The sequence below is a fragment of the Antechinus flavipes genome, chromosome 6 (assembly GCF_016432865.1).
Source record: "Antechinus flavipes isolate AdamAnt ecotype Samford, QLD, Australia chromosome 6, AdamAnt_v2, whole genome shotgun sequence".
In the NCBI taxonomy this organism is placed as follows: domain Eukaryota; kingdom Metazoa; phylum Chordata; class Mammalia; order Dasyuromorphia; family Dasyuridae; genus Antechinus; species Antechinus flavipes.
The window spans coordinates 202083331-202100638 of NC_067403.1; the positions used below are offsets into that span (position 1 = coordinate 202083331).

Genomic DNA, 17308 nt, shown 5'->3' on the forward strand with positions numbered 1-17308 from the left:
TCATGGTTTATAATCAAATTTAATATTCTGCCACAAAGTTAGTACTTTTTCAAATGTTCAAAGAGTTTCTCCTTTTCTTCTCCCTTCTCTCCCCAGACCCTTACTCCATCTCGACCACCAAAAGTCTGTTACAGTAAATCTAAATTCAAGAACAGAAGTCAAAGAAGTTGAAGATTTTTTTTTTTAAACAACTGGTAGAACTCATAAGCCATAAATAACTTTTAGTCTTTTTCTAGAATTATCTTCTTTGCAATTAAACTTATCTTCCATTACTCAAATCCAATCAGCAATTAATAGCTTTTTTAAAAGCACAGTTCTTTTCTGGCATACTTAATAGACTAAGGTTTTATGAGATTGGTTTGGTCCATAGCTGTGAAAAATACACAAATGGTAGCTGTGAGTAAAAGATGCATTCCCTCATAGAGAAGTTTTGGAGAAAACACACTCCATATAAACAAATGGTAACGTAGGGACGTCACCAGGATGATGTACGCAGACACAGGGATGGAACATATCACCGCATAGCAGAAACAGGCGTGACCCATTGCTGAGTTCCTGCTAATAAAGAAAAAACCATAAAGAATGTTAATGTTAATACACATGGCATACTCACACTTCATCTTAAATGCAGCTATTTAAAAAGTAATCAATAATCTGATTTTCACAAATGAGTTTAAGGAAGGCAATTAATTTTTACTTCTCTAATTTATGATAATTCATGGTAAAAGCCTGAGCTGTCCACTTTTGCAATAAGTATCATAAAAAAAGTATCTGCTAAACCAAATAATAGTATAAATGAGAATTTTGGGGAAGTGCCTTACTTGATTAAAACACAGACTTTTAAATTACCTTGGCAGTATCTATTTGAATACTAACAATGACTCTGATTATTACACAGGACTCTGTTATTTTAGAAAGGATCCCCAATACACTCTACTTAATAACAATGTTAATGATTAGTTATTTGAAAATAATTAAGCTGTATTCCTCTTAAAAAATTCAGTAATTAAAATTTTTACTAATTCAGACTAGCCTTTCTCTAATTCATCCCAGATTAAAAAAAAAAAAAAGATTCTTAAAATATTTAGGGATTAATCATCCTGCAGTCTAATGTTCTACAAAGACCAATGCTAACTGAATATCCTGATATTCCAAATGATGCTTAGGTACAAAGTCTTGGAGTCAGATCCCATAAAAACCAGTTTTAAGAAAGGCATTTTCCAGAGTAGAAACTGGGTTAATGGATGAATATGAGAGATTTAGACAAGGAAAAGCATGTTCCCTAAAGCAAAGGCCACACTAACATGTATAATATGCATGCCAATAATTCTATGGGAACAAAATCTTGTGTTTACATAGACTAAAAAAATGATGGGGGTAGCTAGGAGGTGCAGTGGATAGAGCACCAGCCCTGAAATCAGGAGGACCTGAGTTCAAATATGATCTCAGACACTTACCACTTCCTAACTGTGTGACCCTGGCAAGTTACTTAACCCCAATTGCCTCAGCAAAAAAAAAAAAAAGATGGAGAATACAACTCATGATGCTTATTTGTAATGCTTAAAAAGCTATGATGAGTCTTTTAAAGATTGTTTTACTTAGATCATGGTTACAATGCTGAGTCCACCAATCTGCAAATGTTAAATTACAGCACAGCATAAAAAGATCTTAATCTAGAGAAGGCCACTTTAAACAATGATAGATTTTTGTTGAATCTTCTTTTCTGAAAATGGTTTTTTCATATACCCATGTAGCACAGACTAAAAAACCTTATCCTAATGGAGATCCCCCTTCCTACAAACCAAATAACTGTAATGGAGCCAGCCACTTCCTCCTTCTTCCCTTTGAAGATCTTTCAAGAAGCAATCTGGAATAATTTGTATAATCCAGAATAACTGCCTGGGAAGAAGATGCAAGGTAGAGAGACAGAGATTCACTTTCTGGAGCCCCTGGACAACAATAAAAAAAGCACATTACCCAAAGAGGAAAGGGGGGGGGGGGAGAGATAGGCAGAGAGAGAATAGTTTTACCCAGGTGCTCAAGATAAGGGCATCTCCCAGAAGAACATAGACTCCGGAGATAGCTCAAAAAAGAAGTCATTCATAGTGCCACCTGAAGAAACCTGAAGTGCCACCTCAAGAGCTTATATATTATGGAGGTTTAGGGGGTGAGTCCTGTGTGATCTAGGTGTAAGACAAGAGATTCAAAAGGCTGAAGGCACAATGACCACAGGGCACAGCCATGTTGGGCCAACCAGCCTCACCACCTTCAGAGCATTTTTCCTATAACAGCAAAATGCGAAAAATAAACTGAATTGCTGGCAGGCACAAAAGTCACCCACAAGAAGGCTGTTGTGCCTTCTTGAATCTTTGGAATATAGGAGAAGCAGATCTTGGGAAACCTTCCTAGAAGGACTTTGAAGGACAGCCACAGTGGTGGGAGTAAAGGACCCATGATCCCTGGAGTGACTGAAGGGAAGATGAGGGGAAACACTGATTGGAAAAGAGTCTTTGGCATGAGATTTGAACAATGACACAGAAAAAGGAATCCTGCCTACTCCTTTGCTGGGCTGAATATAGGGCAAGTCTCTTGGGGAAAGTGGTCCATTCTCTGACACTGATGCTGGGTCCTAGAGCCTCAGGTTCCACAGGAGAGGGGTAACGAGCCAGACAAGACAGATGTCCCTAAGGCCTGATGTCTCTGACCCAGAGCCATGCACAAAGGTACTGCCTTCCTCTGCTGGTTTATTTTCAATTTATCCTATAGACAGCTCATCTGTACAGTTATTGATAGGTCTCTCTCATTAAGAGTATGAGCTCCTTGAGAGTAGGAACTGGCTTTAAATCTTTTTTTTGTTTTCTGTGCACATAGCATTGGGTCAGGCACAAAACAGATGCTTGGTAAATGTTTACTGATTGACTCTAATAAAGCACTACATATCAAGACCACCAGATTGGAAAGAACTACAGAATACATTTGCAGAATGATATAAGGAAGGTTTCCCAAGATCTGCTTCTTCTATATTCCAAAGATTCAAGAAGGCACAACAGCATCTAAAAAATTGTATAAGAAACTGTTTTTACATACCAAAACCACTGAAGTCATTAGGCTCCAGAGAATACCAATGATGCAGAAGGCTCCAAACTTCACAGTAAGTAAAAAAAAAAAAGTGAGCAAGCCCACAAATTTAAACAAACAAACAAAAACAGAATGTGCTCAAGGGTGAAGGCAGTCCGCCACACTGGAAGCCTGGACAAATAATTCCAGTTTACAAGCAAATAAAACAGGAGTTTCAACAAATAACAATGCACAACATCCAAACTACCAATACTTTGCTATCCAAATGCAGTAGCTTTAAGACAACATGATACAGAGACATTACCAACATGTAAATAAAAGAAGGGGTTGAAAAAGAGAAAGTTCTTCAGATGAACAAGTTAAATATATGGTTAGATCATTTGCTTTATGAATTAAAAGATAGAAAGAATGAAATAGAGTATAAGGGATTTGGCAACAGTAAGAAAAGGCTAAATTTTAGTAGCAACTGAAATAGATGCACATGATGGAGTCATCCCAGTAAACAAGGTGACTCTCTCAAGTATGGCCCACACAAAACAGCAGCCTCCACTCCCAAGCTAAACACATGCATAGATTAGGGAATGGGAAGAAGTCTAAGTCATTGCTGAACTCAGAAAAACAAAAGGTCCTAAGGCTCAGGGAGTCTCTTGGTGGGGGAGTGGAGAGAATATGATGAGAAATAAGACTGGAAATGGCGAGTAGAAGAAGAAAGGGAAATAAGCCATAAGAAATCTTCTGGCTTTCGCTGGTAACAGATTCCATTTTTCTTTTTATTCCTTTATACATTAGCTATGCTACTACAATTTGTCTTTCCACTGATATACCAGCTTTAGACTACATCCAGCTCATTCATCATATTCTACATAAAAACAGAGACAGAAACAATCTCAAGATTAGAAGAGACTGTAGAAACCATTGTAGCCCAACTTTTACCTAAAACAGAAAATCCTTTTACACCTTCCCTGACAAGTAGTCATGTAAATTCTACTCCAGTGTAGGTGAATTCATTAGGCAGTCATTTCTACTTTTAGAAAAACCCTGATTCTTGGAATTTTTTTCCCTTTCAAGCTAAACCAAATTAATCTTCTTGTAATTTTATCCATTGTTTTATCCAGTAGGACTTCACCATCAAATCACATAAACCTAACCCCTCTTCTACATGACAATTTTGCTATGGATATGATACTTCCATTAAAAAAGTTTAGAGAAACATCTGCCTCCTCGTATAACAGAGGTGATCTTGGCTTCCCCAAAACCATGCTAGCAAGTCCCACCAACTTTTGGAAAGGCTTTAAATACAATGATGGCACTGTGTCTGTTGATATCCTCCTGAATGTCTCACAGGCAACTCAAACTCAGTATCTAAAATAGAATTTATTATCTGTCCTTCCTCTAAATTTCCCTATTCTATTTTTATTGAGAGCACCACCACCCACAAAGTTATCCAGTTTTATAACCTTGAAATAATCTTTGACTCTTCAGTTTTTTTAATTCTTCACTTTTCCTTGGTACCCAATCAGTTAACAAGTCCAACTCCACCACATTTCTTGTACTATTTCCATTCTTTCCTCTCATAAGGTTACCACTCTAGTGCAATCTCTTACCCTCTCTCTCCTAAACTACTGTAATGCATTCCTACTTGGTTTTCCTGCTTCTATTCTGTCTCCTCTGTAAACAGCTGCCAAAAAATTTCCCTAATCTGACCATATTACTCTTCTACTCAAAAACCTTCAGCTGCTCCCCACTGCCTACAAGAACAAACTCCTTAGCCTGGCATTTAAAACTCTCCAAAATCTGACTCCTCCCTACCTTTTCAGATTTATTTCACAAACCATATTCCTGCCAAAATGAACTTCTAGCTGTTCTCCAACTTGACACTCCATCTGCACTTTCATATATTGGCACTAGCTATCCCCATGCCTTGAATGCCCTTACTTCTCCCTATCCTTGTTTTCTTTCAAAGTTTAGCTCATCGTCTTTCTGGATGCTCCCTAGTTATTAGAGTTCTTTTCTGCCTTAATTTTTCTACTATCATTCTTATTTGTGCATACATTACATTTTGCTGCTGTTTCCTCCAGAAAACAAGTTCCCTGAGAGGAGGGATTATTTCATTTTTACGTTGCCTCTCCAGTGGCCAAAGCCCACTTGCCCAAGTTGGAAGCTTAATAAATGGCCTTTAAATAACAGCTGTTAAATAAATGGCTGCTCATGGGAACATTGAATATTAAGTGTTGAATTTTTTGCCTACAGCAATTCATGAAGACTATCAATAAAGGCTTCTTCTGAAGTGGAAAAATAAAGCTTTTTTAATGATTAACTCCTATTGAGTTTGTAGTTCACCAAAACTCAAATCTTTTTTTTTTTTTAAAACATAAACTGTTTAACCATCTTGCCCCTAGCCTGTATTTCTAAGTACAAGATTTTAAATTCATCTGTAATAAATTTTCAATTTAAATAGGATTTCACTCATTATTCAAGTCTATGGAGATCTGGAATCTCTGTTTTGTCACTTATTCTATTCTAGCTTCATGCTTTCTATAAATTAGATGAAGTGTACTACCATCATTCAGATTAGTTATAAAAGTGCTTAGTACAATGGTTTGGAACAGAATCCTGTGGCTTGCCACTATCAATCTGTTTCTGGCTAATATAAATCATTTAATCAATTCAATAGATTCAACTCTACTTGGGTCTGATCATTCGACTAACTCCAGTTTTCCATCTTGTCCACCAGAACATAGTGTAAGATATGGTCAAAAGCTTTGCTAAATTCTATATGTCAGTTATGTCCATGTTTCTTGATCCACCAGTACAGGTAACCTGGTCAAAAAGAGGAAATTAATTTATTTGGACTTGAATGTTTCATAATGACTCCATGCTGTTAACCTTCCTTTCCAATTACTTACAAGTTAGCCCTTTAAGAATGATTTCTGGAATATTCCCTGGCATCAACATCAAATTCACATTGTGAGAGTTTGTAGAATCTAATTTCCTTTTCCTTTTGAAAATTGGTACAGATGTTTGCCAATCTGAAGTCCTGGGAGGATCTTTCCTATTCAGTCCTTCAAAGATTACCAAGAATAAGTTAGTGAATCACATTACTAACATTTTCACTACCTTGGAAGGTAATCTGTCCAGACCAGCTGACTTAAATTCATTTAGCAATAGGTAAGTATTCTTTACTCCCTTCACTTACATCAGGTTTCAATTTCCTCAATTATTTTCTCTCTCCTTTTCAATATGAAAATCATTCTCATTAACAGAGGCTACAGAAGCAAAACTGAACAGTTCTATTATCTACTGCCACATTCCCATAGGCATAAACTCAGCCTTTCCTTATTTTTCCTGCCACCAATGAAACTTCAAAATATTTTTTGTTGTCCTTGGCATTTTCCCCAAGCCTCAGACCAGTTCACATTGGGTTTTAGCTGTCCTCATGTTGATCCTACAGGCCCATGTCATTCTTTTGTATTTGATGCTATCTTTTGTACACATTGTTTTAAAATCTGAGTTCAACAGAGAGCATGAAAGAAATTGACAGTAGGCACATTCACCATGCAGGGAAGACAGACTAGAATGATAAATGAAGAAATTTTCTTTGGATTAAAGTCTGGGTTTAATTTTAGTAAAGGCTTAGTTTTATCTTCTCTACTGGGTCAGAAGCTTTCAAGAAAAAAAGAGTGGGAAAGTGAAAGGAAGTGATTATGGAAAAACTCCAGCACCATAGGTAAGCCTTCTCACTGTTTTGTGCTTTTTCATGTTATTGCCTCCTTTGACCCTTCAACATGCAGCTCTTCTATGAAAACTACCTTTGCCTAAATTGAGGAACTAGTAAAACTGAGGAACTATTCTGTTGTAAGATTAAAAACAAAAACCTTCACTATTAAAAAAATTTTTTTTATTTGATTCTCCTGAACTCTAGCTTCCAACAGTATAATTATCCTGTTTTTCCTAGTTCTCTGATCATTTCTTTTTCTTCCACTATACCCTTTTCTAGTCTAAATATGGGCATTTGAAAGGCAGAATCTTCTCCCCTTGCCTATTCTATTTCCCCACTTCCTTCCTTAAAGAACTCTTCTACTCTCAAGGTTTTTTTTTTTTTTTTTAAACCTTTCCCTAGGAATATACTTGATGGATGTCCCATTCTGAGTTTTCCAAACTCTGAAAAGACTTCGCATATAGTTCCAATGACAAACTATGTTACCTGGATGAGGAACAGATAAGTTAAATATGGATAAGCTCATCAACTGCAAGTGACTATTAAGTCTTTCATTTTTTGGCCAAGGTAGACAATGAAGTAACTTTCTTTTTTGTAATTACAAAATGGCTCTCAGTCCTGGACAGCCTTCTATTAGCAGAAAAACCAACAACAAGGTAAAGGGCAGTAAGAAATACAATTTTTTAAAAAGCCTACGTGAAAACAATAATTTAGCCATTGGTAAAATGAATATGAGGCCTTTGGTAAACATCTAATAAGTTTATACACTATTAGTATCACAATCATAATCAAATTGACCTTCTGCTAGAAATTAAACCAACAAAGTTGTTATCAAATCCTAGGAACAGATGATCCTAGGATGATGAACAAAGCAGTTGGCAGTTAGATTAATCATTTGCTAACAAACAATGAAAAAATATTTCAAGAGATACTGGTCATCACTCTTTGAAACACTCCTTGTGAGAAAAGGAAATAACTGGGGTTATTTGCCCCATTTGTTGGAGATACTGAAAACAGAGATATTTTATGGAAAATCTGACAACTTACTACAAAGGCAACTTACATCTTGATACATGGCAATATTAATGAGAAGGTAAGTAAAAGAAAGGCAAAAAATGTTGGCAAAGATGGTTCCAGATAAAGAAATTCAGAGATAAGAGACTTGTAGATTATTCAGAAGTTTTATACTTGATTTAATAAACTCTTTCTTTAAAGAGAGACTGAGAAGCAGTTATCAAGATAGTCTGATATTGATTTAAAAAATAGGGAAACAGATAAGTGAAACAGATTAGAGTCAAGGAGGAAAAAAAAACAATGGAATTCAAAAATCCTTTTTTTTTTTAAATGAAAGACATAAAATATCTAGGAAAAAATTCCTTATTTGAATAAAACTACTGGGGGAAAAAAACCTGGAAAGCAGTCTGACAGAAATCAGTCTTAAATCAACACCTTATTCTATATCCCACAATAGATTCTAAATTGATGCATAACCATAATATTTACTATAAAAATATTAGAAAGGAAACAGATTACATACTTCTCCCAGGTATGGATAAGAAATATATCTTAATTAAGCAAGAGGCAATTACAAAATATAAAAATAAATAACTGATTAAATAAAACTGAAACAAAAAATTAATGCACCTAGGACAAGAGCAACAACTGAAAGAAAAAAAAATTTCATAAGGATTTAGTATCCAAGATATATAAGTGATTAATAAATGCATATGAGATTAATAGCTATTCCCCAGTAGATAACAAACAGTTCTGAAAGACAGCATTGCAAAGCATGCATAACCACAAGAAAGAATGTGAATAATAAGAGAAATGCAAATGAAAACAACACTAAGATTGCACCTCACACCCCGCAAACTAGCAGATATGACAAAAATAGCAACAGTCAAAGCTGGAGAAGTAAGAAATGAGAGGCTCTGTTGTACTAGTACATTGTTGATGGAGCTGTGAAATGGTTAGGCCATTCATTTTAAAATTATGAGTTCCAAAACCTCTCTCTTCAGCCCCTCTGCAGTTAACTGAGAAAGCAAGCAACGTGATACCTATTATACATGTGAAGTGATGCAAAACAGATTTCCATGTTAGTTATGTCTCCCCTCCCACCCCCAAAAAGTAAGAAAAATAAAGTGAAAAAAAATATGCTTCAATCTGCCTTCAAAGAGTTCATCAGTTTTCTGTCTGGAATAGAAAGCATTTTTCATCAAGAATCCTTTAGAATTATCTGCTATTATCCCTCTTCACAATCTTTTGAAAATGAACTTGTGCTCTTAAACTGCTGTTGCCTTTGGTTATTAAGTATCCCTGCAAAGAGATTAAGTGCTGGCTGAGTTGGCCTGAACTCTTTTGGTTTACTCCTTTGGTGTCTTAAAAAAAAAAAAAGTACATTATCCATTTTTTAGAAATAACAATTGATTTAAATTTAAATAGTGAAATTATATGCATTATCCCATCTTTATGCTTCCAATTAGCCAATTTTTTATCTTAGATACCTAATACTTTAAAGACCTGAAGTGCAGTTGATTTTGAAATGATTCCCACATTAGCAAGTAGATTTTTTTTTGGTGTTGTTGTTGCTCTTTTAAGATTATTATTATCTGGCCTCAGACACTTAACCCCAATTGCCTCTGCCAAAAAAAAAAAAAAAAAAAAAAAAAAAATATATATATATATATATATATATATACACACACACATATATATATATATATATTTGTTTCTTTTTGTTCTCAGTGCTCTTATCAATGGCTTCCTTGGGCTATCAGCCACATAATGGCTCAAAGGATATGGACATTTTAGTCACTATTTGCATAATTTCAAATTGCTTTTCAATTCTGGATTACACCCAAAATTGTAATGATGCTCAAATTATGAAAGACTTAGTTATTCTGATCAATACATTAATTCCATATTATTGTTCTGTAAGAAATGACCAGCAGGATGAATACAGAGAGGACTAGCGAGACTTACATGAACTGATGCTAAGTGAAATGAGCAGAACCAGGAGATCATTATACACTTCGACAACGATATTGTATGAGGACATATTTTGATGGAAGTGGATTTCTTTGACAAAGAGACCTAACTGAGTTTCAATGAATAAATGACGGACAAAAGCAGCTACACCCAAAGAAAGAACACTGGGAAACGAATGTGAACTATCTGCATTTTTGTTTTTCTTCCCGGTTATTTATACCTTCTGAATCCAATTCTCCCTATGCAACAAGAGAACTGTTCGGTTCTGCAAACATATATTGTATCTAGGATATACTGCAACATATCCAACATATAAAGGACTGCTTGCCATCTAGGGGAGGGGGTGGAGGGAGGGAGGGGAAAAAAATCGGAACAGAAACGAGTGCAAAGGATAATGTTGTAAAAAAAAAAAATTACCCTGGCATGGATTCTGTCAATATAAAGTAATTATTAAATAAAAATTTTTTAAAAAAATAGATTAATTCCAGAAATGGCATTCAAGAAAATGAATTCCAGAAGTGTAGCACATTCTGATCAAGTACATATTAGGTGAAATCATGCAAACAGTGACAATTTTAAAATGAATGTAAAAATGAATGGCTGTACCATTATTTTCAAAAAATGTGAATGTCATTCAACAAACACATATTAAGGGCCCGTTGGTTAAATTAAGAATACATAGACAAAAATTCAAGTTCTAATTCTCAAGGGATTATAATTCTATCATTCCCTATTGGGAAAGGATAGAACATGTTCAAAGACGTTTGAAGAAAAAGAGAACACTAAGTGGAGGTGGGGGAGATCAGGAATGGCTTCATGGAAAAGAAAGCCTTACAGGAAGATAAGGATTCTGGCAACTAGAGATAAGTGCCTCAGTACCATAAGGCATGAATGGAATGGACTCCCTCCTGGCCGCTTCCTTCACTCATACATAATCTCCTACAAGAAATCTTTCCTAACCCACAAAGCTGTTAGTGTTCTCTAGACTTCTCTATGTATATGATGTATGTACCCCAGTTTAACATAAGCTTATTAAGGATGGGAAATGTTTGATTTTTATCTTAATAGTGTCCTTCTTTGTTCAGTAAAGTGCCCTAAACACAGATGGTGCTTAATAAATGTTCAGTTTTATTGAAAAGCCAAATAAATAAAAGATTTCCCTACACAGATGCTCAGATAGCTGCAGATGCCATAGTGCTAGGTGCACTAAGCCCTGGGATATGATACTGCCTCCTCAGATCCATGACTAATCAAAAATGAGACTGGGTTTAGGATTAGACAAAGGGAAAACCAAATGGCTAAAGAATGTTTAGATCACCTTGTCATGCAGTTGAAGGTGCATCTCACTAAATCTATCAATTTATACATGTATATATTTGATACTTATTAAAAATGGGCAGTAGGAACAAAAGATTAGTTCAGATTACAGTTGGATGAATAATTGGTAGCATTTTCAATGATCTGTCTTCCTTCCACCGAAATCCATCATTTTAACATAACAATCTCTCAGTAATACTACAGAGATATGAATCATGAAAAATCATAATCACAGAATAATCAAAATGCAAGTGAACTAAAGGGGACAATGGAAAGTCACACGGTAGGCCATAGAATATTACCAAAAATAACAAGAAATGTCAAAGATGACATCACAAAATGATTAAGGCAAGATGTGGAGTGGTTAGCCCATGTACTACTGTCTACAAGGGGAAGGCCTTCAGCACATTGGGTAGATTGTATAGGATTTATAGAAAGATAAGGATATAAACTACATAGGATGAGAAGCACAGATGGATCGTGTTATACAGTCATGCAGGGAGTACTGACTCACACATATAAAAATAATATCAAAGTATTGAAGAAGTCCCACCCCTCACCTCAAACTCAATACATATGAAACTCAACTATCATCTTTCTCCCAAAATAGGATCCTAGCCTTGACTGCTTTTATTTTGTTAATGGTATTGAAAAACGAATATTTCTCTCTTACATTTGGTAACTAATTACTGTATTAAGATCAAGATTTTTCCTTTTCTACTTCCTCATCCAGAAACCAATCAATGTGGGAAATATCTCTTAGAAGATTTGCCCAGGTCAAAATCCTAACTTTTGGCTAATAAGTATATTTCTACTCATTATGTTTGCTCAAACAGGTTCTGGGAAAATGTTAATTCTCCTTATTATTAAGACAGGTGATATGGAATTTGCCACCTCATTGCCTAAGATATGAGTGATTTAAGTCACCTATTTCAGAACAGCTCATCTCCCATTTAGTTAACCAATCAGAAGTGGTTAAGCATCCCCTTCAGGAATACCTCTTCTTCAAAGCTGATATAAACTGTGATCCCATTGCGTTTTTGGCCTAAGAGAGACCATTCTTTTATAAACAACCTTCTGGCCTTAATAAAATGATTAAATTCCCAGAAACTATCTCAAAATTTTTAACTGTCACTGTTTAGTCAATCCATAGTCTCAAGGTTCTAAATCTCTAGATTATTTTAAATTTCTACTTCTCTCCTCTTTACCAACTGCCAATTTGTCATCCAGTTCTATTAATTCTTTTTCAGCAAATATCTCAATTATTCTTTTCCATTCTCAGTGGTACAACCCTAGTTCACTCAGGTTTTTGGAATATGCTATAGGCCTAGGATGTGCAGCAGCAAGCATATCTTCCCTTCAAGCAGGTGATTAGTTTGCTGGCATAGAGAAGGGGGATGAGCAATTAGTGCTATCAACAGTAAGAGCCAGGAGGAAGATCTGAACCAGCAATAGATAAGGAATGAACAAGCAGGTGGGGTTTAGGGCTGCACTTCCATATAACAAAATAAAGAGGAAACCTGGAATCCATCCAATTCTGCAAATGGACAAAAGATGAAGGTCAAAGAGATATCGGTAGATGCTGGAAAATTAGCAGAACATATAGTATTGCACACACAAGCAGACTAAAAATGCTGATTAGTAATTATAAGTGAAGAATTGCAATGTTTAGAAAAAGCCAATTTTTAGTTAAACACAAGGCATAACTGCATTATGTATTATGTTACAATAGATAATAATAGCTTGTACAATTTAAGGAATCAGGGAAAAAGAGAGAAGGAAGGAAAAGGGTAGAATGATTTTTTCCCTAGGATATTATTCTTTTTCTAAGAGAGGGAATGAACAGAGGACTAACCAGAGCAATAACATTACTATATTAAGTATATACACTTCATTCCAAAGCTATTGCTGAGTTGCAGAGAATGGCTGCTCCATGGAAGGGATGCAAGTTTCTACTAGACATTAAAGTGGAGGAAGAGGAGCTAGGACTCTCAGGAAGGGAGGAAAAAAAGGCACTTCAGAGCTTGAGGAAATCCCCTTGTTACCCAGTGGATGAGCTCTACTGGAGAATTCCTGAGTCCAGGTTAAGACAACCAAGGGACTTAGTTCTGAGGGAATCCTCTCTATTAACACGGCAAATTTCCTAGAAATTCTCTCCCCAGATAACAGCTGTCCCCATGCTTAAGATTTATTAATTAGCTTGGCCTTTTGGGAACTTGTGGCAAACTCAGGCTTTCTAGGGAACATTTGCGTCAGTCCTCACCTGGAGAGGTACGGGCAGACACCATACACCTTTCCAACATCCAGCATTAACCTTGTGTTTTACCTCGACTACTGAAATTGTGTCTGTATTGGTTTTCCCTCTTCTAATTAGGAAATACACCCTGCTGCCAAATTAGTCTTTATGAAAGACTGCATTGGACATGTCCCTCCCTTCAAAACCTCCCAACCAATGTTCCACCACTCTTCTGTTCTGTTTGGGCCCATCTGACTGCCATACACGGACTCTAAGACTCGGGCTCGAAGGCATCTGGTTCCCCTGAGCCTTTTTTATTCATTATGCTCCTTATCTGGAATGCCCCATGTCCCCATTTCCTTGGTCTCATCTCTATCCTTCCTTTTAACTTTCATTTCAAGCCTCTCCTCTTGCAAGACACCTTTCCAGAAAATCCTAAACTATACATTATTTTGTATAGAGATTATAGTGACATCAGATTCTAATAAATGAATGACTTACATGTAAGTAAATGTGATTGAGGGTCAATTCTGACAAAGCTTGAAAAAGTAAATGCTTCAGAACTAGACAACAGCAGGTGTCCATTACAATCAGATCTGCTTACTTATTTAGAATTCTCTAGAGGAGAGTCGTAATTTTTTTTATTCTCTTTTAAAGAATGCTACAATTTCTTTATAGGGTCTTAGAGAATGTCTCAGCTATCTTCCAGTCTTATAGAGGAGGATACTAAAACAAGAAAACAGTTAAAAAGATTTGACCATAGTGAGTTAGGAGAGGAGTGGGGAGCTAGGGAGGATCATCATTCTTTCTTTTCTAGTTTTCCTGATTCACCAAAAAATAATGAAAATTAATCCTGGCATGCTGCCTTAAGCCTGTGAAACATTAAAAGAAAAAAAAGAAAAGAAAAATATGACCATTTATTGGAGGATATTTTCATATATTATTGACACATTATGTTGCTTCCTTAGGAAAACTCCATGATACCAGATCACCTCACTTTTTATAACTGAAGTGTTACTGAAAAGGTCCATATAAATCAAATCATAATTCAGATTTACTAAGGGACTTTCCGATTTTGAAAGGAATCTTTCATGAAATAAAGAATCCAGACTTGTGAACAAAGTCTCCTCTCTATCCCTTCTACCCTCCCCCTGACTAGTTTTAGAAGGATAAACACACAGTATTACACCTGGCTTCAAAAAATAAGCTTCGGGACTTCCGGTTAAGATGGCGGAGAGGAGGCTCACAGTTGCATAAGCTCCGCGCTTTCTCTCACTATCCACTTCATTACAAGCCTCTGAATCAATGCTTGACTGAAAAAAACCCACAAATAGTTACCAAGAGAAGCCATCCTTGAGATCCGCCAAGAAAGGTCTGTCTTTACTGGAGGGCTGGGGCGGTTTTAGATCGGGCACAGGCTGAGGGCAGCGGCAGTGAGAGCACGGGAGCAGACTGGAGAGGGGGTGGAGAGTGATCGTAGCCGTTTCTGCGGGAGAGCTTCGCTACAGGTTTGGATAATTTCCTCCGGCAGCAAGTCAACAGCCCAGCAGAAAAGCTAAAAACACCGGGGCTGAAGAATACAACCGCAAACAGCTGAAGTCTCTCAGGACCTGGCCCCCCCCCCCTTCCCCCCCCTTAGTGACTCAGCACGCTCTGGGATCTCAGAGCGCAGGCGCAGCACAGTCCTGCTAGTGCCTCACTGCTGCCACCTGCAGTCTGTAGAGGAAGCTCGATAACACACCCAGCCCCTCCCCCAAAGAAAGACTCCAGTTTTTTCTGTTTTTCTTTGGTAGTTTATCTCTGATTAATAGACAGAATGAGCAAGAAGCTGAAGAGGACTTTAACCCTTGACAGCTTCTATACAGATAGAGAGCAGACTCTAAATCCTGAGGAGACTAAAAACAGGCAGTCCCCAGGTGATTCCCCAAAGGAGGAGATCGGCTGTTCCTCAGCACAGATGAACCTCATAGAAGTGATTAAAAAGGCTCTCACAAGGGAGCTAGAAGAAAAATGGGAAAAGAGTCTGGAGAAAGTTAAAGAGAGAGTGGATAAAGAAGTAAAATCCTTGAAAAATAGGATTAGTGAACTGGAAACAGAAAACAGCTCTCTAAAAAACAAAATTGGCGAAATGGAAAAAAATTCCACAGAACAAAAGAACTCAATTGGACAATTAGAGAAAGATTTTTAAAAAGTGAGTGAAGAGAATACTTCACTGAAAATCAGAATTGAACAAGTGGAATTGAATGACTCGAGGAGACAAGAAGAATCAGTCAAGCAAATCCAAAAAAATCAAACAATGGAGAAAAATGTGAAATACCTTCTGGGGAAGACAACAGACCTGGAAAACAGATCCAGGAGAGACAATCTGAGAATCATTGGACTCCCAGAAAAACATGATGAAAAAAAAAGCCTGGACACTGTCTTCCAGGAAATTATCAAAGAGAACTGCCCAGAAGTCATAGGAACAGAGGAAAAAATAAACATTGAAAGGATTCATCGATCACCCACTGAAAGGGATCCTAAAATCAAAACACCAAGGAATATAGTGGCCAAATGCCAGAACCCTCAGGTGAAAGAAAAAATATTGCAAGCGGCTAGAAAAACCCAATTCAAGTATCAAGGAGCCACAATAAGGATCACCCAGGATCTGGCAGCATCCACATTAAAAGATCGAAGGGCCTGGAATATGATATTCCGAAAAGCTAAGGAACTTGGTATGCAACCAAAAATAACTTACCCAGCGAGAATGAGCATCTTTTTCCAGGGAAGAAGATGGACATTCAACGAAGTAAGCGAATTTCATCTATTTCTGATGAAAAAACCAGAACTTAACAAAAAGTTTGATCTACAAATATAGAACTCAAGAGAAATCTAAAAAGGTAAAGATTAATCTTGGGAACTATATTTTGACTATATAGATGTATAAAGAATACATGTATACCTTGTTCTAGAAATTGATGTGGAAAGGACATTGTACCAGAAAAAGGGTAAAGTGGGGGTAGTACATCTCATGAAGAGGCATAGGAAACCTATTATATCTGAGAGAAAGAATGGAGGGGGATGAATATAGTGGGTATCTTACTGCCTTCAGAATTGGCTTTAAGTGAAAAATCTTAAGACATATTCAATCTATGGTGAAACTTCTCCCATCTCATTGAAAAGTGAGAAGGGAAAAGTGGAAAGGGAAGGAATAAGCTAAGGGGAAGGGAATACGGGAACTGGGAGGGAAAGGGGTAAGATAGGGGGAGGAACTCTAAGGAGGGGGGAGGGATACTAAAAAGGGAGGGCTGTGAGAAGCAAGGGGTGCTCACAAGCTTAATACTTGGAAGGGGGGGAAAGGGGAAAGAAGGGAGGAAAGCATAAACCGGGGTTAACAAGATGGCAAGTAATACAGAATTGGTCATTCTAACCATAAACGTGAACGGGGTAAACTCCCCCATAAAGAGAAAGCGGTTAGCAGAATGGATTAAAAGCCAGAATCCTACAATATGTTGTTTACAGGAAACACACCTGAAGCGGGGAGATACATGCAGGTTAAAGGTAAAAGGTTGGAGCAAAATCTACTATGCTTCAGGTGAAGTCAAAAAAGCAGGGGTAGCCATCCTGATCTCAGATCAAGCTAAAGCAAAAATTGACCTAATTAAAAGAGATAAGGAAGGACACTATATCTTGCTAAAGGGTAGCATGGATAATGAAGCACTATCTATATTAAACATATATGCACCAAGTGGGGTAGCATCTAAATTCTTAAAAGAGAAACTAAGAGAGCTGCAAGAAGAAATAGACAGTAAAACTATAATAGTGGGAGATCTTAACCTTGCACTCTCAGAATTAGATAAATCAAACCAGAAAATAAATAAGAAAGAAGTCAAAGAGGTAAACAGAATACTAGAAAAGCTAGATATGATAGATCTCTGGAGAAAATGTAATGGAGACAGAAAGGAATACACTTTCTTTTCAGCAGTTCATGG

At 36.7% G+C, this 17308-nt stretch overlaps 1 protein-coding gene across 2 annotated transcripts in view; it reads right to left on the reverse strand.

The window, feature by feature from the left end:
- Nucleotides 1-17308, reverse strand: part of PIGG (phosphatidylinositol glycan anchor biosynthesis class G) — a 91519-nt gene continuing 74211 nt past the window's right edge. The window contains exons 13-14 of one of the 2 annotated variants that reach the window (XM_051967479.1): nt 9094-9174; nt 1-558 (exon numbers count right to left, since the gene is read on the reverse strand). In XM_051967479.1, coding sequence (XP_051823439.1) covers nt 339-558; nt 9094-9174 — 301 coding nt within the window. In that variant the 3' untranslated portion in view covers nt 1-338. The remainder of the gene's footprint in view (nt 559-9093; nt 9175-17308) is intronic. The other variant, XM_051967478.1, reaches the window with a different exon arrangement.